The sequence below is a fragment of the Panthera tigris genome, chromosome A2, assembly GCF_018350195.1.
Source record: "Panthera tigris isolate Pti1 chromosome A2, P.tigris_Pti1_mat1.1, whole genome shotgun sequence".
Classification (NCBI taxonomy): domain Eukaryota; kingdom Metazoa; phylum Chordata; class Mammalia; order Carnivora; family Felidae; genus Panthera; species Panthera tigris.
In genome coordinates, this window is record NC_056661.1 from 51,453,413 (window position 1) to 51,477,841 (window position 24,429).

A 24,429-nucleotide genomic window follows, 5' to 3' on the forward strand; every position below is an offset into this window, starting at 1 on the left:
AAATGGATAAATTCCTAGAAACATACCATCTTACAAGACTGAATGACATCTTACAAGACTGAAGAGGGGCGCCTGGGTGGCTCAGTCGGTTAAGCGGCCGACTTCAGCTCAGGTTACGATCTCGCGGTCTGTGAGTTCGAACCCCGCATGGGGCTCTGGGCTGATGGCTCAGAGCCTGGAGCCTGCTTCCGATTCTGTGTCTCCCTCTCTCTGCCCCTCCCCCGTTCATGCTCTGTCTCTCTCTGTCTCAAAAATAAATAAACTTAAAAAAAAAAAAAAAAAAAAAGACTGAAGAAACAAAATCTGAACAGACAGATTACTAGTAATAAAACTGAATTGGTAATCAAAAGACTTCCAAAAAAAGTCTAGGACCAGACGGTTTCACAGGTGAATTCTACCAAACATTTATTTTTTTTAACGTTTTACTGTTAAGTAATCTCTACACCCAATGTGGGGCTCAAACTCACAACCCGAGAGATCAAGAGTTGCATGCTCACCAACTGAACCAGCCAGGTGACCCTCTACCAAACACTTAAAGAATGAATATCTGCCTTCCCAAACTATTCCAAAAATAGAAAAGGAAGGTATTCTTCCAAATCCATTCTAGGAGGCCAATGTTACCCTGAAGAACTCATGCAACTTAACCTCCGAATAGATAATCTGATTAAAAATGGGCAGAGGACCTGAATACACAATTCCCAAAGACATACTGATGAACAGACACATGAAAAGATGCTCAGCATCACTCATCATAAGAGAAATGCAGATCAAAACCATAATGAGATAGCACCTCACACCAGTCAGAATGACTAGTATCAAAAAGACAAGTGTTGAATATGTGGAAAAAAGGTAACCCTTGTGTACTGTTGGTGGGAGTGCAAATTGGTGGAGCCATTGTGGAAAACAGTAAGGAGGTTGGTTCCTCAAAAAATTAAAAATAGAATTAACATATGATCCAGCAATTCTACTTCTGGTTATTTATCTAAAAAAGCAAAAATAAAAACACTAATTCAACAAGACATCTGCACCCCACCCCATGTGCCCTGCACATTATTTACAATAGCTAGGACATGAAAGCAACCTAAGTGTCCATCGATGGATGAATGAAAAAAACCCAAAAACGTGGTGTATGTACACACACACACGGAATATTCAACCATAAGAAATGAAATTGTGGCATCTGCAACATGGACAGACATTGAGGGCATGAAAGACATTGTATGATCTCACTTATATGTGGAATCTGTTAAAAAAAAAAAAAAAAAAAAGAAGACAAACATGAGAAAAACCATGCTCATAGATGATACAAAGAACAGATAGGTGGTTGCCAGAAGTGGGGTGTGAGGTGTGTAAAAGGGAGTCAAAAGATAAATTTTCAGGTATAAAATAAGTCACAGAGATGTGACTATAGGTAATACTATACTGCCTATCTGCAAGTTGCTAGGAGAGCACATCTCACAAGTCCTTCTTATCACAAGAAAAAACTTTAGATTTTATTTAAAAAATTTTTAAGTGTTTATTTTTAAATATAATTTGACAGTGTATATACAGTGTGCTCTTGGCTTTGGGAGTAGGTTCCCATGATTTATCACTTATATATAACACTCAGTTACCATCCCAACAAGTGCCCTCCTCAATGCCCATCTCCCATTTCCCCTCCCTGCCCTGGACCACCCCCCCCCCCCCACGCCACCCCGCGCATCAACCCTCAGTTTGTTCTCTGTATTTAAGAGTCTCTGTCTCTTATGGTTTGCCTCCCTGTTTGTAACTATGTATTTTTCCCCCATCCCTTCCCTCATGGTCTTAAGTTTCTCACATTCCACATATGAGTGAAAACATAAGATACCGGTCTTTCTCTGACTTATTTCGCTTAGCATAATACCCTCCAGTTCCATCCACGTTGCTGCAAATGTCAAGATTTCATTCTTTTTCATTGCCAAGTAGTATTCTATTGTGTGTGTGTGTCTCACACACACACACACACACACACACACACACACACACACACCCCCCACATCTTCTTTATCCATTCAGTTGATGGACATTGGGCTCTTTCCATAATTTGGCTATTGTTGATAGTGCTGCTATAAATATTAGGGTACATATGCCCCTTCAAATCAGCACTCCTGTATCCTTTGAATAAATTCCTAGGAGTGCTATTGCTGGGCTGTAGCGTATTTTTAATTTTTTAAAGAACCTCCATACTGTTTTCCAGAGTGGCTATACCACTTTGCATTCCCACCAACAATGCAAGAGGGTTCCCCTTCTTCCACATCCTTGTCAACATCTGTTGTTTCCGGAGTTGTTAATTTTAGCCACTCTGACTGCTGTGAGGTGGTATCTCAATGTGGTTTTGATATGTATTTCTCTGACATGAGTGATGTTGAGCATCTTTTCATGTGTCTGTTAGCCATCTGCGTGTCTTCTTTGGAAAAGTGTTTAGTTTTGAGACAGAAAGAGACAGAGTGTGAGCAGGAGAGGGGCAGAGAGAGAGGAGACACAGACTCCAAAGCAGGCTCTGAGCTGTCAGCACAGAGCCTGACGTGGGGCTCGAACTCATGAACCATGGGATTATGACCTGGGTTGAAGTTGGAAGCTCAAATGAAAAAATTTGGGGGGTAATTATATACAGTGACAAATGTTAACTAGTCTTATTGTGGTAATCATTTTGTAATGTATACAAATACTGAATCATTAAATTATAAATCTGAAATAAAAATATGTCAATGATACCTCAGTAAAAACAAGAGGTGATTTAAAAAAAGTATTTTACTGAAAAACAAAAGATAAATCTATCCATTGCCCCTCAAAGTTTCCTTTGGTCTTTTTCCTAATCCCTCCCCTAGCCCTGCTCTACCCCAAAATTAAATGATCTGCTGTCACTCTAGTTTACTTTTTCTAGAATTTTAGATCAATGGAATTTTTTTAATCTGATTTTTGTCACTCTGTGTAATTATTTTAAAATTCATTCTTCTTATGTGTGTCAGTAGTCATTTCTTTTCATTGCTAAGGAACATTTCAATAGTATGGACAAAACACAATTTGATTCATTCACATGTAGATTATATCCAGTTTTTGGCTTTTAAAGCTGCTATGATCTTTTGTATGAACTTGAAAGTCAGTTTTGCTGGTTATAAATCCTTGGCCCACACATTCTTTCCTTGATTATTGTGATTTTTTTTTTCTATGCATGGATCATTGCTGTTCAAGAGTCTACTGAAAATCTAATTTTGTTTCCCTTGTAAGTCACATGGCTTTTTTCCCCTGGATGCCCAAACGATTTTGTTTATTTAAAGGCCAGTAATTTTATTACAATTATGTCCTTTATGCTAGTGATTCTGGGTTGATACTTTTTAAGCATTTTATTTTTTTAAGTAGACCCCATGCCCAACATGGGACTGGAACTCATGACCCTAAGAAGAAGAGCCATATGGTCTATCAACTTAGCCAGCCAGGCACCCCTCTGGGTTGAGATTTCTTTTTTCTCTAAAGTTTATTTATTTATTTTGAGAGAGAGAAAGACAACGCTCAAGGAGAATCCAAGTAGGCTCCGCATTGTCAGCACAGAGCTTGATGCAGGGTTTAATCCCTTGAATCATAAGATCATGACCTGAACTGAAAGCAAGAGTCAGATGCTTAACCAACAGTGAGCCGCCCAGGTGCCCCTGGGTTGATATTCTTAAGTGTAGAGCATGCTCTCTCAAAATGCAATTTCAAATTTTGTTTTAAAATTTTAAGATAGTTTTCTTGAATTAGTTTTTAGTATTTGTTCTTTTTTCTTCTTCAGGAGTTCTTCATATTCATGTTTGATCTTTGCCTGTCTACTTTCTTCTCAAAATCTTTTTATCTCATTTAAAAAAAAATTTTTTTTTAATGTTTTATTTATTTTTGAGACAGGGAGAGACAGAGCATGAAAAGCAGAGGGTCAGAGAGAGGGAGACACAGAATCTGAAACAGGCTCCAGGCTCTGAGCTGTCAGCACAGAGCCTGATGCGGGGCTCGAACTCAGACCACAAGATCATGACCTGAGCCGAAGTTGGCCACTTAACCAACTGAGCCAGCCAGGCACCCCTATCTCTTCATTTTTTTTTTTAAGAAATACGATTTTATTTTCTTTTTATATTTTAGTTAATATACAATGCAATATTGGTTTCAGAGGTAGAATTCAGTGATTCATCACTTACATATGACGCCCAGTGCTCATTACAACAAATGCTCTTTTTAATACCCATCACCCATCTAGTCCATCTCTCATCCACCTCCCCTCCAGCGACTCTCAGTTTGTTCTCCTCATTAAGAGTCTTTTGTGGTTTGTGTCTCTCTCTTCTCTTTCCCCCTTTCCCATATGTTCTTCTGTTTTGTTTCTTAAATTCCATATATGAGTGAAATCATATGGTATTTGTCTTTCTCTGATTGACTTATTTCGCTTAGCATAATATATTCTAGCTCCATCCACATCGTTGCAAGATTTCAGGTTTGTTTTTTTTTGATGGCTGAGTAGTATTCCAAAAATATGGAACACTTCATGAATTTGTGTGTCATCCTTGTGTAGGGGCCATGCTAATCTTCTCTGTATTGTTCCAATATTAGTATATATGCTGCCAAAGCAAGAAGAAATTTCCTCTTCTTCGTGATCTATTTATCTTAAGACATTATCTGTTGTTGTGTTTATTTGCTCTTGTATTCTTTCCAGTTTAGTCTTTATTACTGAAATAATTTTTCATTTCTGATTTTTTCCTAAATTCTGTCACTTCATTTTGAAGTTTTTCTAATTATGACTTATGGTATTTTTCTCACACCTTGTATCATTTAAAAAATGTTTCTTAGCTTGATTTGAAATAGCAGGTGAGAGTTTGATTCTGTTTTGTGGGCATGCCTTTCTTTCATTGCTTGTCAGGATGTTATTCTGTATATTCTTTTTTTTTTTAATTTTAAGTTTTTACCTTAATTCCAGTTAGTTAACACGCAGTATTATATTTAGTTTCACAGTGATTCAACACTTCCATCCATCACCCTGTGCTCATCAAAAGTGCCCTCCTGAATCCCCATGATGTATTTCACCTATCCCTTGACAACTTCTTCCCTGGAAAATTTTTTTCCTAAGAAATAACTTTAAAACATTCAGAATGCTGAAGAATTTAGTTAAGGATAAAGCTCCTAAAAATTCCTAATGTATATTACATACATTCAGAACAATGTAAATTACTCAAATAGTTTATTATACCAAAACCCCCTTAGAGCCTACCTAACTACATCCCCTCTTAAATTAGAAACTTCCATGATAACATGCTGCCCACCAGCCTCCAAACCAGTTTCTATATTCTTTCCCTTTCTTGTGAGTTAAAATTTATGTAATTTCACCTCAAATGCTTTTGTTATTTTTATGTGAAATTAGTTGTCCTGAAAAAGTGAGGTCCAGGGAAGCCTTTCTAGGTTGAGAAGTCTGTTTTTGTTAATAAATGTGCTGACAAATATGACAACTTGCTTTCAAGATTTCTTGGCTTTGTTCCCCTCCCTGACTTTGGTCTACATCCGTGCTTTCCTTTTTCTGTGTCTCTCTCCTGCTCGATTTTGATTTCTAGTAGTTTCTCCTCACCAGGGGCCCTGTCGTGGAAACAAGCCTTAGTGGGTCATAAAGGTCAGATTTCTACAAGTCCCTTTAGTCTTTCCCAGGGTGAGGGGCTTGCACTCAACTGGTAGGACAAAGTATTAAACCCCTCCCAGTCAGTCCTCCAAAGATAATACAGATGGCTAGTAAGCATATGAAAATGTGCCCAACTTCATTAGTCATTAGAAAAATGCAAACTGAGGCCACAGTGAGGTACCGCTTCACACCCACTCGGATGGCTATAACAAAACAAACAAACAAAAAAAGATGACAGTAAGATTTGGCAAGGATGTGGAGAAACCAAAACCCTTGTCCACTGCTGGAAGCCATGTAAAATGGTATAATTAACCTGGAAACTCAAAAAGTTAAACACTTTCCATCTGACTTGGTAATTCTACTCCCAGGTATATACCCAAGAAAACTGAAAACATATGCTCACAAAAATTCTTATACATGAAAGTTCATAGCAGTATTCACAATAGCTGAAAATGTCCATTAACGGCTAAATGAGATACATAAATTCACAGGATGGAATATCACACAATCATACAAAGGTATAAAGCACTCATACTATGATATGAATCCCAAAAACATGTTAAATGAGAGAAGCCAGTCACAAAGGAGCACATTTGGCATACCTCATTCAATTGTGTTCCAATTCATTGTGCTTCAGTTACACCGTGTTTTTTACAAATTGAAGGTGTGTGGCTACCCTGTGTCAAGTAAGTCTATTGGTGCCATTGTTCCAACATCATTTGCTCGCTTTCTGTGTCTGTCACATTTTGGTACTTCTCACAATATTTCAAGCTTTTTCATTGCTATATTTGTTATGGTGATTTGTGATCAGCAATCTTTGATGTTATTATTGCAACTGTTTTAGGGTGCCATGAATTACACCTATATAAAATGACAAGCTTCATTGATAAATGTGCATGTTTTGACTGCTCCACTAACTGGCTGTTCCCCCGTCTCTCACCCTCTCCTTGGATCTTCCTATGAGACACAAACAACACTGAAATTAGGCCAGTTAATAACCTTACAATGACCTCTAACTGTTCAAGTGAAAGCAAGAGTCACGTGTCTCTCACTTTAAATCAAAAGCTAGAAATAATTCAGCTCAGTGAGGAAGGCATGTCAAAAGTTGAGACAGACTATACAAGCTAGGCCTCTTGCACCGAAGAGCCAACATCTGAATGCAAAGGAAAAGTTCTTGAAGGAAATTGAAAGTGCTACTCCAGTGACTATGCTAATGATAAAAAAGTGAAACCACCTCACCACTGATAAGGAGAAGGTTTTAGTGGTCTGGAGAGAAGATAACACCAGCAGCCACAACATTCCCTTAAACCAAAGCCTAATTGAGAGCAAGGCTCTAACTCTCTTCAATTCTGTGAAGGCTGAGAGAGGTGAGGAAGCCACAGAAGTGTGAAGCTAGCAGAGGCGGGCTCCTAAGATTTAAGAAAAAAGGCCATCTCCATAACATAAACGTGCAGGGTGAAACAGCAGGTGCTGATGTAGAAGCTGCAGCAAGTTATCCAGAAGATCTAGCTCAGATCATGAATGAAGGTGACTACAGTAAACAGAGTTTCGATGTAGATGAAATAGCCTTCTATTGGAAGAAGATGCCATCTAGGCATAGCTAGAGAAAAGCCAATGCCTGGCTTCAAAGTTTCAAAGACAGGCCGATTCTCTTGTTAGGGGCTAATGCAGTTGGTGACTTGAGGTTGAAGCCAGTGCTCATTTACCATGCAGAAAATCCTAGCGTCCTTAAGATTTATGCTAAATCTACTCTGCCTGGGCTGTATAAATGGAACAACAAAGCCTGGATGACAGCACATCTGTTTACAATGTGGTTTATGGAATATTTTAAGTCCCCTGTTGAGACATATTACCCAAAGAATCCTTTAAAATGTCCCTGCCTGGGGGAGCCTGGGTGGCTCCGTCGGTTAAGTGTCCCGCTTCAGCTCAGGTCGTGATTTTGCGGTCTGCAAGTTAGAGTCCTGTATCGGGCTCTCTGCTGTTACCATGAAGCCCACTTCAGATCCTCTGTTCCCCTCTCTTTCTACCCCTCCCCTGCTTGTGCTCTCTCTCTCTCAAAAATAAATGAAAGTTAAAAAAAAGTATTACTGCTGACAATGTACCTGGTCACCCAAGAGATCTAATGGAGATTAATGACAATGAGATTAATGTAGTTTTCATTCCTACTAACACAACATCCATTCAGCAATTTCCATGGATTAAGGAGTAATTTTGACTTTCAAGTCTTAAGAAATATATTTTGTAAGGCTGTGGCTGCCATGGTGATTCCTCTGATGGATCTGGGCAAAGTAAACTGAACACCTTCTGGAAAGGATTCACTGTTCTAGATGCCATTAAGAACATCTGTGATTCATGGGAAGAAATCAAAATAACAACATGAACAAGAGTGCGGAAGGAATAACTGCAGATGTGGTGGAAAGAGCAAGAGAACTAGAAGTGGAGCCTGAAGATGAGACTGAACTGCTATAATCAAACGATCCAACTTTAACACACAAGGAGTTGCTTCTTCTGGATGACAAAGAAAGTGGTTTCCTGAGATGGAATGTACTCCTGGTGGAGATGCTGTGAAGACTGTTGACATGACAACAAAAGATTTAGAATATTACATAAACTTAGCTGATAAGGCAGTGGCAGGGTTTGAGAGGATGGACTCCAAGTTTGAGAGAAGTTCTGCTGTGGGTAAAATACTATTAAACAGCATTTCATGCTACAGAGAAATTGTTCATAAACGGAAGAATCAATAGATGTGGGAATCTTCAAAGCTGTTTTCTTTTATGAAACTGCCCCACCACTCCAGCCTTCAACAACCACCACCCTGATCAGTCAGCAGCCATCAACACTGAGGCAAGCCCCTTCACCAGCAAATAAAAAACAAAACAAAAACCAAAAAAACACACACAAAAAAACCCCAACCCCCCCCCCCAAAAACAAAAAAACATTACAACTTGACTACTCAGATGATGCTTAGCATTCTTTAGCAATACATTTTATTTAAGGTACATAGTTTTTTAGACCCAATGCTATTACTGTATACTTAATAGACCATAGGAGAGTGTAAATATAACTTTTATATGCAATGGGAAACCAAAAAATTCCTCGACTCCCTTTACTGCAGTGGTCTGGAACCAAACCCACAATGGCTCTGAGGTATTATAGGATCTGCCTGTATTATAGGATTCCATTCATACGAAATGTCCTGAATAGGCAAATCCATAGACAGAAAGTCAATTAGTGGTTGCTTAGGTTGGGGGTAGGGTGGAGAGCGACTGCTAAGGAGGATTCTTTTTGGGGTGATAAAAAAGTTCTGAAAATCAGCAGTGATAATTGCACAATTTTGTGAATATACTAAGAACTACAGAATCGTATATTTTAAAAAGGGGTGAATTTTGTAAGTAAATTGTATACTAATTTAAAAACAAAAAAAAGGCAAAACTTCTTTCAGTTTCAGGTGCTGTTCTTACACTGGCCAGCTATGGTTTCCAGTGAACACGGTTGGCTGCTTTGTCAGTTAGAAGGCACTCCATTGCTTCCTGCTTCCTCCTGCTCAGATACCAATACCCTAAGGCCTTTGGTTGTTGGTAGTTTATTTCCCTCTGCCTCTACTTTGGAGGTTGTGGAAATACCTCGTTACCTCCTTCTGTTGTAAATGTGGTTACTGAGTTTTTGGTTGTGCTACCTAGTTGCTCTGTTGGTTTTTACAGAGAGATGAGGAAAGACTGAAAAGCTATGATGCCATTCCCCACCATCTTCCCAGAAGCCGCTCACCCTATTCATTTCTGCAAGCTAGTCAGCAGATAAGAATCCAAGCATCTCAAGTAAAGACCCTGACACAGGCTCCTGGGGCCTTGAGGGCTGAACAGGCTGTGGATCTCTTAAACTCGAGAGGTGCATAAGTACAGTGTCAAACTTGAGAGCTACCAAGTTTCCATCTGGGTAGACTGCAGAAGAATCTGGGGCCACCAAAGTTGGAACTGTTATATAGCGAGAAGGCACAGATTCTGGGTTCTAACGCTGACACAGGACCTTCTCTAAGTCGTTTACTTTTTCTAAGCCTTTTCTGTGTCAACATAAAATGGGAACAGGACGGCTTACCTTGCAAATCTGTTAATTTGATAATTTCTTCTTTCATTGACAAATGTTTGTGAGGATTACGTGACACACAGTAGGGGCTCAAATGGTGTGAGACACTCTTCCACTGTCCATAGTGCTTTCTTATTTCAACCATAATATCCAATGAATGGAAATGCAAGGCACTGAATTCCTATGATGCTCTTTATAACACCACTCAGTTCGAGGGGGTCCCAATGACCACTGCAAGCACGTTAACTTGAGGCGTCCATGGCAAAGGTAGCAGGTAGGCAGGCTGCCACTACCACCTTGCCAGTGCCCTGGCCCTCCCTGACTTGGGAGCTTGCAAGAAGGCATCTGTGCCAAACCCTGTCCTGGGCTGAATGAGGCTGGTGCAGCTTGGGGCCTCCCTGGATGCCGCCTCTGTCTGACTTCAGAGCAAAGCGGCTTGAAGTTGCCCCACCAAACAAGTCTGAGCATCAGTCCTTCCCAGCCCCCCGCAGAGCAATGACACAACTCCTGCCACTCTCTAGGGAGTTTCCAGGAGACACAAGGCAAGGTAGCAGAGCTACCCTCCACATGCAGGCAGAGTCTGGACTTACAGTGTGAGCATTGTTGATCTTTTTCACTTCCCACTGGCCCTCTCCGGTGTATGTCAGCAGGGAGATGGCCCCATCCGAGCTCCCACAGGCGAGGATTAGGCCATAGTCATGGGGGGCCCAGCACACAGAGTTTACTGTGGGAAGGAGGGAGGCACAGTTAGCAGAATTTGCCAAGAGGAAGTTTCACTTTTGTCAATTAAGAAGATTTAAAAAACCCATCACCTACGACTATTATAACTTCATAAACTATAGTCTACCTTTACAAAAAGTAGGACAGGGTGGGATAGATAAAGGGGATTAAGGGTGTACTTATTGTGATGAGCACGGAGTAATGGATAGAAATACTGAATCATTATAATATACATCTGAAACCAATATAACACTACATTAATAAAAAAGTAATACGAAAAAAAGTAGGACAATAATCTGAGAATAAAGGCCAGTACTTAAAATGAATAAACTTAAAAAAAAAAATGCACCGTGTTGTTTTTTTTTTTTCCTTTCTTGATTTGCTTTAGACTGGCTTTAGGTCTTAGCGCCTTACCTCTGCTGCACACAGACAGGAGAAAAACCAACCAAATCCAAGGGATAAACAAGGAGCACCATGAGGGGAAAGGCACCAGTGAGCTTCAGCCACGACCGGTGCAAGGCCCCGCCCACCCGCTCCTACCACACTCACGGTACCTGAGGAGTCGTGGCCTGTGTGCTCATGTGTCTTCTCCCAGGTGCCATTCTCCTCTTTCCAGATAATGACTTTCCGGTCATAGGAGCAGGATGCCAGGATGTTCCCATACATGGGGTGGGCCCAGGCCACTTGCCACACAGGACCCTCGTGACTGCAAGGGGAGAGGATCAGAGGCGGCTCACATGGGCCACAGGAACCTGCGGTGCTCTGCCAGCCACTACTTTGGACCCAACTGAATGCCTTCCTTGATAGGCAGATACAGTATCTTAGGACAGAGCCACCTAAGAATTTTATAAGGGAGAACTATAGGATGTCACCGCCAAAAGGGACCTTTTTTGGGACGTGAAAGAGGTCACAGAGGCTTTGAAAGCAAGTCAGGACTCTAAGTTAGCCTCTTTGTTCCTACATGGCAGAACCTCCCTCCCTCATCCCGCAGTGCAGCCGACACCACTTACACCTGCCATCATCAGGAGAAACCTCTCAGTCTATTCATTTGTGCACTGATCAATCTAGGGTTTGCACCCACAAATACTCAGGAAGTATTTACAGAGTGAACTGCTACTCATCCTTCCACAATGGCTAAGTCTTGAGTATCTGTTTCATATTTTTCACTCTTCTTCTAATTTGTTCAAGGGCATGTCTCTGCTCTTCTGATCTTATGCATTCACCTGGTAAGTACTATCTGAGCACACACGCAGTGCTAGACTCTGTACTAGGACCGTCTCTAAGGTGCAGGGAAGGGTGGGCACCAAGCACAAAGCAGCGGCACGGCAGAGGTGATGGCCCAGGCTCTTTCACACCCACTCGCCATTCACTAGCTGCTTGACTTTAGGCAAGGGCCATGCCCTTTCTATGGCTTAGTCTCCCAATGGAGATATGAGCAAGGCTTCTTTCATACGTGCTCATGAGGGGAAATATTGGTGATAACTCACATATAAAGCTTGGAACAGTGCTGGGCACAAGAAAAGAAAAAACCACTCATGCCTGTTAGTTGGTACTGCTGTTCCTTGTTCACTCCTCTACCCCACTCAAAGTGTCCTCCTCCCTCTGGCTGGGACAATTCCCAGTCCCCACAAAGGAGCTGCCAAGCAAACTCACAGAAGACTCAAATGTCCTACAACTAGCATAGTTTTAACTGAGGCAAAATAAAGAAAGGGTGTGTGGATTTTTTATTCCTGTAATATTGCACATCTTTTGAACCTAAGAAAAACAGGGCAGAAAGGACTGAGTAACAGCAGACGTGCCCGCTTCTGCTAGAGCTGGCAGCCAGGCACCTCTCTGTGCAGCCATGGGCTGCTGCTGGCCAGGGAAAGTAGCATGTGACCCCTTACTCAATTTTTGACACTCAGGAAGAGGGGAACTTCTAGGCCCATCTCCCCAGAAGGCTACTTAGTTATGCCTTCTTTTTTTTTTTATATAGAAAACTTAAAAAAAATTTTTAATGTTCATTTGCTTATTTTTAAGAGAGAGAAAGAGCATGAGTCGGGGAGGAGCAGAGAGAGGGAGACACAGAATCCAAAGCAGGTTCCAGGTTCTAAGATGTCAGCACAGAGCCCGATGTGGGGCTTGAACTCACGAACTGTGAGATTATGACCTGAGGCAAAGTCGGACGCTTAACCAGCTGAGTCACCCAGGCGCCCCAAGTTATGCCTTCTTTAATTAACAAACGTGTAATGAGCCCCTATCTGTCAGGGGTTCTTAATTTCTTCTGTGCAGTCTGGTGAAGGAAATGGTTGGTCCCTTTTCAGAATAATGGATACAACAAGCTAGGATTATAAAGGAAATCTAATTATACTACAATACAGTTAGTGAAATGTTAAAGAACGATTTATAATACAGTGATACGTGTACTTCTCAGTTAGCACATTAATAAACTCTAGTGGCAAGTTTAATAGCCACTCTTAGTTCAGAGTAGTGATGAGTGTAAGTGCTACTCTGAGACAGCTACAACTGTAATGTGATATGAAACCATGTGTGTCTTCTACTGGTAATAAAGTTACAGGTGCTCTGACTTCTGTGGTTTCCAGCCTACCTCCAAGGTTGAAGGAAATGCTAAATATCTGAGTCACTGAAAATAAAGATGTGATTTTTTTCCCTCAGCCCCAGTTCACCAACCCCTGAATTCTATACACAGAACACTGGAGATCCATGGAATCCAGGTCAAGAACTCCCATTTATTTGAAAGGCGGTGGAATGAGGGAAAGCAGAAGTGTGGCCACAAAAACCAGCCAGGATCTCAAGAATCTCAGTAGGGAGATGAAATATGGCCCTTTGTAGCAACGTGGATGGAACTGGAGAGTGTTATGCTAAGTGAAATAAGCCATACAGAGAAAGACAGATACCATATGGTTTCACTCTTATGTGGATCCTGAGAAACTTAACAGGAACCCATGGGGGAGGGGAAGGAAAAAAAAAAAAAAAAAAAGAGGTTAGAGTGGGAGAGAGCCAAAGCATAAGAGACTTAAAAACTGAGAGCAAACTGAGGACTGACGGGGGGTGGGAGGGAGGGGAGAATGGGTGGTGGGTATTGAGGAGGGTACCTGTTGGGATGAGCACTGGGTGTTGTATGGAAACCAATTTGACAATAAATTTCATATTTAAAAAAAAAAAAAAGAATCTCAGTAGGGAGAGAATAAATCAAACATTTGTAAATATTACTGAATATCTGCTATGGGTAAATAGGCAAATTTATGGGATTTATATAATTACTAATGCATTTTTACATTAACATTATTCTTACATTTCTGCCTTTCAGGGCCACTTTAGATCAAGTTGGCTAAACAAAGGAAGGTCATTTCCCACTTTTAAAGGCAGCAGTAGCTATCGAAAGCACGTGGTGAGCAGGCCCTGCCTGGGAGGAGGCAGCATCAGCCCATTTTGAGGGTGAGCAGGTGAAGGCCTTGCCCAAGGTCTTCTAGTGAGTATCTGGGTGGCAAAGTTGGGATTTATTCCTGGATCCATCAGCCCGGGATGTCTGCTGAGGGCAGTCACTTGGCTGGGACCTGGGTGTTCTCTCTGCTAACTGCACCATGGGGCTCCTCTGATCTGTGTTCTTAGCTTTTCCTGCCATTCTTGAGAAGCCCAACCATTCTCTGAGACCTTGCCCAGGTGTGGCTGCACTCACCCCCTGAGGTCGGCGATGAGGATTTGTCCTCCATTTCGCACATCGAAGATTTTGACGGACCTGTCTGATGAGCAGGTTGCCAGGCGGGTGCCATAGTAGTCCATCTGGGCATCGTGCTGCAAAGGGAGGATAGCTCAGGAAGCCTGCAGGCTGGGCGGGTGGGGGTGGGGTAGTCACCAGGACAGTCTAGTTTGGACCAAAATTTACCTGAAATTAACCTCAAAGCAGCATCACTATCAGGCAACAGGCCAGCATCCCAACATTCCCATTTCTCTGACAGGCACTGTCTTTCTGAAGGGACAAGAAAAACCATACCTAGCTGCTTTGAGACCCTTTACAGACACGGGAAAGTCCTTTCCATCCTATTCTGTAGGGTGGGTATGGGAGACAAAACGCTGACTGGCTAGCCTCCCTCTTCTTCCTTCATCAGGCCCCACCATGTTCTGAGGCTCTGTGGGCTACCGGGGAGGATACCTGGAGGTTCAGCTCAGCCCCAGAACCCAGGGCTAATGTTGATCCAAAGGAACAGCCTAAGACTGCCTGTAGTCCCCAGTGAGGTCCTCCAAAATGCACATTGGGCCTGGACACAAGGTTCTATTCAGACATTTGGGCTCCTTCCTCCAACCATGGCCTTGGATCCTTTGTGGACCTTTGTTCCTGGATTTTTACTAGACCTTTTTCCTAGTAGTAGGCCCAGTACCCCAGACTCTTCACCAATGCCTTAAATGTCACTAGTCCCACCAATGAACGGACCTTCTGGATGCTAACTGTCCATCCAGACCTAGGGCTGGTCCCTGCCCACAGCTCTTGTCTCCCTGGTTCCTCTGAGGTGCAAGGATGAGGCTTTGCCCCACTGAACATCCTGGTCCTTCCTGTTTGTTGCCTATTCCAAGGTACCTTCTTCAGTTGTCTCATTTTGGGGGTTTTAGGAACTATCAGCTATCATTCTTATGGTATTCAGGAGCAATTCCACTTTTTCAACAGAAGCATTCTGTCTGCTTCAACATTCTTTCCCCACCTCTCTCTCTACCTGAGGAAAACGTCCTGATTCTTCTTTGGAAGTCACCCCCTCAACTCTTCTAGGTCTTGGCTTCTTGGAAGGCAGGCAATGCAAGTATTAAGATAGATTTCTTGGACACTTCTCTTGCAGAGTGCCATCACACACTTCAACAGGAAGTAGGGCATAGTACCTACAGACTTAAATCCTATCTCTTTACCTTACCTGTTTTGCAACCTTGGAAAAATGACATAATCTCCTTAAACCTGTTTCCTTCTCTTTAAACGGGGCTAATGGTGGCATCTGCTTTAAGAGTTGTTATGAAGGGTAAATGAGATACTGAATGAAAGTATTTAGTATGAGTCTGACAGTAAGTGAACATGCAAACATTAGTCATTACTACTATGCCTCATCTGCTTCTCAAATCTAACCTACCCAAGCAGGTAGCATATCCATTATTTTCCCCATTTTACCTTTGGGGAAATCAGTGCTGGCCCAGAAAAGTTAAGAAATTGGTGGGAGTCTCAGACTGCATTTTCTTACCCAAGGTACCATGCTGTCTCCAAGGAGGTGTGGTCTTACAGCTAGACCAACACATGACTGCATCCAAAAAAGATATACAACCACCGTGAGACCAGGCAACATCTCAGAAGCCCAAAAGCAATTGCTGGTGAGGTTGTGAGGGCAGGGAGGAAATGCTGTAAGCTTACTGAACAGGGTCTTGCTCAAAGGCTGGGCCTGGACTGCTTGGCCCTGCATGAAGGAGAGTCTGCATCTTTGCTGCTAGAGACTTTAATCTCTGGACCTTCTCCACTGCCCTGTCCTCTGATACCGAGCCCCGTGTTTGCCTCTCAGGAAACGCCCTGAGTTAATGAGTTCTGGTTCAAAGGGCTTTGCCCGGCCCACTGTCTGTGGTAGTCCTACCTTGGCTCTGCTTTGGAATTTCGCGGTAAATGCTCTCTGCCTTTGTACTGAGTAACCTTCCTATTCTCTCTTCTTTCAGCCCTCTTTGCTATGGGGCTAAGAAGTAGCAGTAGGAGGAAGGCATGTGGGAAAACCATTGTCAGACCTTCGCACCTACGCAGCCTTCATCTCAGAGCAGGTTGCTCTGTTGCCTAAAGACTGAGGGCCTTGAGCTATAAACAATTCCCAGGTTCTTCCCACTATAGAGTGACCAGAATGTCAGAGTCCTGCCAATGTGGCAGCCACTTCTGGGAGAATAACCATATCCTGAGGTTACAGCCTCACTAAAGGGTGCAAAGCCACACTGGATTTATGGATGATCAACAGAAATGCTCCCCTGCACTGAAATGCACACCTGCACAGTGCGTGAGGGAAGGCTAAAGGAATACTTACAATCATGTCCTCATGGGAGGTGTCCACAGTGTTAATTACCGATACCTAAAACCAAAGATACAGTTGGTAAATCAACAGATGGCAGTTAGAATGCAAATTAAATCTATCAGTCATCTCTAAAGTTCTTGCCTGCATTTGTTCATTCATTCACTAAACATTTAGTTTCAGTATGTTCTTTTTGCCAAGAAATGGAGATATAATGAGTAAGAAGTATTTCTTGGGGCACCTGGGTGGCTCAGTTAAGCACCTTACTCTTGATTTCGGCTCAGGTCATGACCTACAGTAAGTTGGAGCCCCACGTCAGGCTCTGTGCTGCTGGTGTGCAACAGCTTAGGACTCTCTATGGGCACGTGCTCTCTCCCTCTCAAAATAAATAAGTATTTTAAAAAATGAAGAAAAGAAGTATTTCTTGCCCCAAGAATGTTGCACATAATTAACCCTGACATGCAAAGATAAGTACTTTAACGGTAGTTTACATGTACCATAGCAGCCTGAGGGGCTGGTGGTGGTAGACATGAACTGGGGGTCAGATGATGAGAAATTTGCCAGGTGGCACAGGGGAAAAAAGGAAAGTCCAAGCAGAGGGACTAATATGAGCAAAAGTGGGGGGAATGGCAACCAGTCCTGGCTACGTTTGAGGGTAAAGAGGCACCCTGGGGGAGCTATGGCTGTTGTTCCCTTCCTGGATGACAGAGTTTCTGACGTTACAGGCAGTTTTTTACATAACAGAGTTAATACCTAAGATTTGGAGAGCCGATTCAAGTTTCTCCTGAAGCTGCTCCCTGGTCCACCACCTGTGACAGATCCTAGTCCCTCACTTACTGGGATCCAGGGTTGAGCAGCTTATAGGGCTGGAACACAGCGGCCATGGTCATCACCCTCCCATTCACTCTTTGAGGTCCAGCTCAAATTATGCCCCTGTTCTTGAAGATTCCAAGATTCCCCAACTTGCTGGACTCCTCTGAGTATCTTAAGCACTTAATGTCTACTACACTTTACATCGTTTCTTTCTTTTTTTTTAGTTTATTTATTTTTGAGAGAGAGAAAGACAGCGAGAGAGAGCACAAGCACACAAGCAGGTAAGGGGCAGAGAGAGAAAGGGAGAATCTGAAGCAGACTCCTGGCTCCGAGCTGTCAGCACAGAGCCTGATGCGGGGCTTGAATCCACAAACCTTGAGATCATGACCTGAGCTGAAATCGGACGCTTAACCAACTGAGTCACCCAGGTGCCCCCACTTTACACCCTTTTCTTCTCTTAACACAAGATGAACTCCCTGGACCAGGGTCTGTGTCGTCCACAGTTCTGAATCTTTTCAAATCACCCAAGCACACTGCTTTGCAACCAAAAGGAACCCAGTGACTGCTTGCTCAATGAATAAATGAACAAAACCAGACAACTTTACTTTGCTCAACCACTATTTAAATTCTTGGGACAGAAAAGGACTGTAAGGGAGGTTTCAGTTTGGAACTGTATTTCTTTTTCCTTTCTTTCTTTCCTTCCTTCCTTCTTGAGAGAGAAAGAGAGCAAGCGAGCAAGCAGGGGAGGGCAGAGGAATAGAGACAGAGCATCCCAAGCAAGCTCCACGCCCAGTGTGCAGCCTGCCTTGAGGCTTGATCTCATGACCATGAGATCCTGAGAGGAAACCAAGAGTTGGATGCTTCACCAACGGAGCTGCCGAGGCACCCTGGAACTGGTATATCTTACCACCTCTCCCATTTCATTTTTTTCTGGTACAAGCCCTGAAGGTATAAAGTCTGATTTGACTTTTTGGAAAAGTGGAGACTGGAAAAGGACAGTTGCAGAGCAGTTCAAAAGGTACATAACAAGTAAGCACCAGTTTTCTCATCAAATTCTAGGCTCCCTAATAAGCAGACCTCTAAGATCTGCAAAGGCAAGTATGGAAGATGAAGATTCTCTTACTCTTGCCAAGCCGTCTAGATTACAAAGTACTCTCTCAGATGCACCGGGAAGGACAAAGGGCAGGATTAATTGGAGCCATCTGATAACTAAGGAAATGAAGAAACCCAGAAGAGAGAGCATTAGCCAAAGTCAAAGAGCTAGTTAAAGGCGGAGCTGGAAAAACAGCCCCACCTGTTAATTCTCAGCGCACAAAGCTTTCCACCTGACCAGGCTGTCTATCTACAATATAAAGTAGTTGTTATACTGACTTCCCTAAATCAGCAGCTGAGGGCTAAGCAGAGTCAGGAACAAAGTTTACTGGTAGGTTTGCCCCAGGTCACCAAAGGGTCTCAGGAATAACTAGCATTTATTTTTAACCACCCTCACCCACCAGCCAGGATTGGTGGGAACCGCACTTCTGAAGAAGTGACTTTTTCTTTTTTTTTAAGCTCTTTTCTAAAAAAAGGTCCTTCTTCCTGAGCACCTCACGTTGTCTGGTCCTTGTTAAGTAGTAAGAGGCAGCCCTTAAAACAATTCAGTTCTTCCCAATCGGCTGAAGAGTTAAAATTTCATTTAGAGAGTGCTGAGTATCAGAACATGAGCGATTCTACTCAGCAGCTGAAGAATGAGGGGCCAAAAGAGATGATTAATGTCAAACCCTGCAGACCAAGAACTAAACCCAGTGTCCTGACTTCTGGTGTGTCCAAGCACACCCATTGTCCTGAGAGCACTGGTTTACTGTATTCCCCCTACTCTGTGCCAGTCTCCAGCGACATGATTTTATTCATTAGTTACCATTCAGTCATTCACTCAAAGAGTAAATGTGGAATGACTGTACGCTGGATGCCAGAGATTTAAAAAATCGAGCCCCTACCCTCAGTCATTTAAAAGCTCATCCTCACACCAGTTTCTTGAAGCGCCCATCGTACTTTCCGGCCCTACACCGAACAACTGTTCCGCATACATCTCTGCTGGGAGTGGTGGTAGGTGGTGGAAAGGACTGGTTAAGAGGGTTCGAATCTCAGCTCTGCCACTTACCAGTGGTGTAAGAGGCTTCACCTCTCCGAACCTCAAGCTTCCTCATGCGTAAAGTGTCGATAATAACAGCACCTATTTTGCAGGGCTGTTAGCAGGCGGAGATTATGGACAACGCTTGGAACTTACTAAGGGCTCAGGATACAGTAGCACCTACGGTGTTCTGGGTTTTGTTTTCATTTGTTGGGGGAAGAGAAAAAAAAAAAGAAAAAAGAAAGAGCAAGAGACGCGGCAGCAACGCGGTCCGCATAGTTCCAAGAGGTTCTAAGGCCTCCCTCTGGCCTGCCCCTCCGAAAGGTTCCGAGGGGCAGGACCAGAGCCCCGCAAACCTCGAAGCGGTGAAGGGGAGCTGAATGGCCCCGGTCTGGGGCTTGAACCTCAGCAGGGTAGTGGAACCCGGGAGGGTCGCATCCCCGGACCCCACACTCACCATGCCTGCGACGGTGGGCAGCTCCCGGTCTCGGACGTGGCAGCTCCCGGCGGCGCCCCCGAACAGCTCACTTCCGGCGCCGGGCTGGCCGGCAGTCGGGCCGTGGCTCTAGAGCCTCCGGGTAGCAACGCGCTCCGCTCTTACGAAAGGTCCGTGCCTTTTCCGGGCCTTACCCCGCCCTCCCAAGGCCACTCCCCTTCTGCGTGCGGAGCGCACGAGACCAAAGGGGTGGGGCTCTGGTTTCCAAGGCCCGGCTCGTCCCGGGGCTTTTGGAATCCGCAACTGTAGCAGGTCTTCTCTCCCGAAGAGCCCTTGCCTTTTGCTGGGATCCGTACACGAAAGGAAGGATTCATAACTACAGCTTCACCTCCCTCCCTGCAGGTTCTGGGTCCAACCGGCCTTAGGATGAACATCGTAGGAGAGTAATTTTGGGGTTAGTGGGTAGACTGGTCCTAGTGCTTTCTTGTTAGTCCCTCCTCAGGACCCAAAGCTGGGACCGGAGGCAATGAAGGCCAGGGGATGCCAGTTACCAGAGGTTGAGCCCTCTCACCCTGCCCTCTCCAAGCCATGGGAGGAACCAACGCCTCCAAACTGCCCCTTCCCCACAGTCCTGGGATCCTGTGAATCTGGTCCATCAGGTGGATACCCCAGGCAGGGAGGGATCTCAGCTAGGCTCTTGCGGCTACAGCCCAGTACCTAAACCCCAGTATCCCCAACCCCTAGGTCCCGGGCTTCCTACAAGCACAATGAGAATGCAGTACTGCTGGACAGAGCCCGGCAGCTCCCCTCAGCCACACATGGTCAGGCAGCCCTGGACCTCTCATGGCGTTAATGAGTCCAGTGACCTAGGGTGGAGTCTAGGCTCCCCTTGTGTAAGTCACAATCCCTCAGTTTCTGTCTTGACACTAGATGGAAGAATTCTAGCTGGCGATGGTCACTGCTGGAGAGAAGATGTTAAGGCTCAAAGAGTGTGACAGACCTAGAGCATCAAGGAACTTTGGAGCAGGGGCCAAAGTTGTGTGGTGTTAAAGAGTTAAGTGCTGGGCCTCCAAGCAGTGGCTCATCCTTCCGCCCCCACCCCAGATTTCAAGATTATTTCCCTCTAATGGAGAAATATTGCAGGGATGTTGGCGGTGGAGCTAAGGGACAAAGGGGGCAGGGCGCTTGGGTCTCCTGTTCTTCAAGGGACAAGCCCTGGCCTTCAGTCTATAGCTGCACCACTGATTCTCTGGGTGCATCATTTCTCTCTGAGCCTTGTTTTTCTCGAGTGGAAAATGGGGACAATGACATTTTTGATATAATACAAATAATATAGTTGTTATTAAAGGAATTCCCTGGTGTAGGCATTGAAGCTGGAGAGATTGTGGATTTGGGACAAGCAATGCAATTGTTTCTTATTCATTAAGGTATTTGCTGGTAGGACTGAAGCACACTGTAATATAGAAGTTTTGAGTGCCAATTCTGGCATCATGACCACTTGGATCACTTGTGTATCTTCTCCTTTCTAGGTGGGAGAAGCACTCTCTCTGAGGTGCTGTCTTCTCTTCTGTTAGGTGGAAATTATAATACCTACGCTGAAGGTTGATGTTGGGAGTAAATGGACCCTGGGATGCGAAACTGTTTGGAAGTTGAATGGGCTCATGGTGCTTGATCTGGAGATCAGTTCTCCCTGAGAAAGGCTGGCCTTTAGTGTGTGTGTGTGTGTGTGTGTGTGTGTGTTGGTGGGGGGAGGTGTGCATGTGTAACCCTCAACCTTTGGACTAACATTGAGACCATCTCTTGGTCTGGGCACATTCTTGTTTTCTGCTAATGCTTAGCAGAGGTTTGCACAGTTCAGATTCTTAGGGTGCCAGGCTCCCTTCTGCCTCCCCCATCCCCAGTAAGGGATGCCACCTACATCCTCTGTCCATACCTCCTGTCACCTCCCTCCAGTTGATCCTGGACTGGCCTCAAATCAGGCCATTCTTAGCTTTCCCCCATTTGTGCCCCTACCTCCCAGACCCTCTGTCCCCAAATCTCTTCCTCCTTCTCCTGAGGCCTCTTCCCCCAAAGTCTTTCTTTTTGGGACTGCTCACTGTTCTTCATGAAAGGCAGGTTAAACTTATCTCCCTCAAATGGTGGATGTTTGAAAGGTGTGGCCTGATGGAAGGAGAGAGACACCCACTGAGCTATGCACCCTTGGGCAAAGTGCCTTTCCCTCCCAGAGACTCAGTTTTCCCGAGTTCAAATCCACAGAGGACGAGGACCCAGCTGTCCTGCGGAAAAAGGCCTTGTGATGTGTACCGTGTCTGTGTTTCCACGTGTGCATTTATTGTTATTGCTCAGTATAGTGTTGAAAAGGCAGACAAATCCCATTAATTACAAAGAGCACAAGCCAGAGATACAGAGAAATAAAGAGTGTACAATAAGAGCACAGTCACTTCCCAGCCCCAATTGCCCCAGAGCCCCCCGGAGCCCGGGCAGCTCATGGAAGCTGGAACGGCACCATTTCCTCGCTACTCTGTTATAAAATATGTGCACACAAGAGTTAGCAAAGTGTGGCGACCCCCGAGAGGAAAGGTCCGGAGGGAGAGCACCACAGGCGTTACAAAACAGACTTCGGGGGCTGAGAAGGTCCCAGAGCAGCCTCAAAGGTCTTGTGTTTGTTGGAGGGGGTGATGGCTGATACCCAGGTCCTGGGATCCCTTTCCCTGTACTTGGGTGAGTAGGATCTCTACATCACAATCAGGAGAGCTTGCTTCAGAACTTGGACAAGACCTGGGGATTTTTCTGCTGTTGTTTGATTTAGGCCTTGGCTCTAGAAGACCCAAAGCCTTCAAGAAATGCACCCCTCCCATCTTCTGATGGGATCTCGGACACTAGGGAGAGAGTTTTGGGTAGGAGGCACGTCACAGTGCACCTAGCTGACAGCCTCCTGTAAGTAGAGCAAGAATGGGCAGAGGGTAAGGGTGGCGTGAAGGTCCAGGAAAGAAATGGCTGCATCCCAGAGGACCTATCATACAACCACTGAGAAAACTTTGGACAAAGAACAGGAAGTGAACTCCCTCCCCACACCACCCCCCCCCCAAAAAAAAAGCAGTTCAGGAAAGGGGGATGGGAATAAATGTGTCTCCAGGAGGAGGATAAGAAATACAAACAACTGGGCCATGCATCAGGTAGCTCCAGGTCTGGGAGAGAGCCTTCTTTCTCTTCTGGACTGGGGCAGGTGGAGGGTCCACCCCAGCACAACCAAGGGGGGGTGACTTTGGGTCCCAAACTGAGATTGGGAGGGGACTTGGTGGCCTCTCCTGTTGACACCCTTGCTTAGGGTATAGATGAGATGTTATTGGGGGAAACATCCGGCCTCCCCCCAAGATTTAGGACACTCCTTTTGTTTCTCCTTTTGAGACACTCTATTTAGCGACCCTGAGTGAACAGTGCTTACAATGGCAGGAAGATGTTTGCACGTAGAATGACAGGGCCTAGTATATGGGGTGGGGGAAGGGCTGGGGCTGGAAGAAGACTTGGCAACATTTTAAAGTTTACTTAAAAGAACAGCTGTGAGACAGTAACCAGCAAGTTTTGTTTTAAAAAAGAGAGAGAGAAGGGTATTTATCCTATCACATGATTAAACATATAAAGCGACAGTAAGTAAAACTGTATGGCTGGTGCCAGATGAGACACCCAGATAAGGGAACAGAAGAGAAATTCCAGAAATAGGCCCACATCTATATACACCATCAGTAGGTGGTACGGGGCGGGGGTGGGGGGGGGCATTTCAACATGGCTGTGAAGAGTGGCTACTCCAGGGGTAAGCCACCCAGGCTGAGACAGGTCCAGAGTCCTCGGCCCAGTACCATTGTTGCCACTGGTCTGGTCTCAAAAGCAGGGCACCCTCCCTCTTGTCAACTCTGTGCTCCAGTTGGGACAAAGGAGGAAGGGGCCAGGGTGAGGTGAGGTGGTGGGAGCAATCGAGGCTGCTTCTGAGTTAGGGAAAGTGCTGCCTGTGTGGCAGGGAGGAGACATTTCCTCCCTGCCCACCTTCAAAAGTGGGTGATTCTCCAGCATCAGGGGTCACTCACTGGGCCCCTCGCTCTTCTCTCATCTGTTTGGGAGAGACAAATTGCTGAACTTAGACTTCAGAATGAATCTGCTACCTTCTCCTGGAGCCCTTGTCCAGAGGACAGAAAAGAAGCTACGTGGATGGTGCAGTCCCAAACTAGAAAAAAATATACATTACAGAATATATATTTACTGTGTTCTGTTTGATTTTGTTTTTTTCCCTTTTTTTTTTTCAAAACCACAGACATTTCAGAATCACACTGCGGCAGTAAGAAGAGTCAGCGATCGAAGCATAACCATTGCATAGTATTAAATGAACAGAGACGGTGAGTTCTTTATTTACAGTTATTGTCTAGATAAAAAAATTCATAAAAACAGATGAATGGTCATAAATTATTTACCCCCTAATGGGGTGGACTGCCAAACGTACCCCATGCTGCTAGATATAGGACGCAGAGTGCAAGCTTTATGTACTACAGTGAGTTTGGACAAACCAATCATTTCCTCTGTGTGTGTGTGTGTGTGTGTGTGTGTGTGTCTGTGTGAG

At 44.4% G+C, this 24,429-nt stretch overlaps 1 protein-coding gene and 1 non-coding gene across 3 annotated transcripts in view; both read right to left on the reverse strand.

The window, feature by feature from the left end:
• Positions 1-19,942, reverse strand: part of SEC13 (SEC13 homolog, nuclear pore and COPII coat complex component) — a 35,002-nt gene extending 15,060 nt beyond the window's left edge. The window contains exons 1-5 of one of the 2 annotated variants that reach the window (XM_007075469.3): positions 19,842-19,942; positions 16,477-16,521; positions 14,124-14,239; positions 10,999-11,150; positions 10,315-10,448 (exon numbers count right to left, since the gene is read on the reverse strand). In XM_007075469.3, the coding sequence (XP_007075531.1) occupies positions 10,315-10,448; positions 10,999-11,150; positions 14,124-14,239; positions 16,477-16,521; positions 19,842-19,844 (450 nt within the window). In that variant the 5' untranslated portion in view covers positions 19,845-19,942. Of the gene's footprint in view, positions 1-10,314; positions 10,449-10,998; positions 11,151-14,123; positions 14,240-16,476; positions 16,522-19,414; positions 19,536-19,841 lie in introns of those variants that run through there. The other variant, XM_042979505.1, reaches the window with a different exon arrangement.
• LOC122236747 lies at positions 4,508-4,610 on the reverse strand. The gene has a single exon (XR_006214999.1). It is a non-coding gene; the product is annotated as a U6 spliceosomal RNA (small nuclear RNA).
• Positions 19,943-24,429: the final 4,487 nt, after the last annotated feature.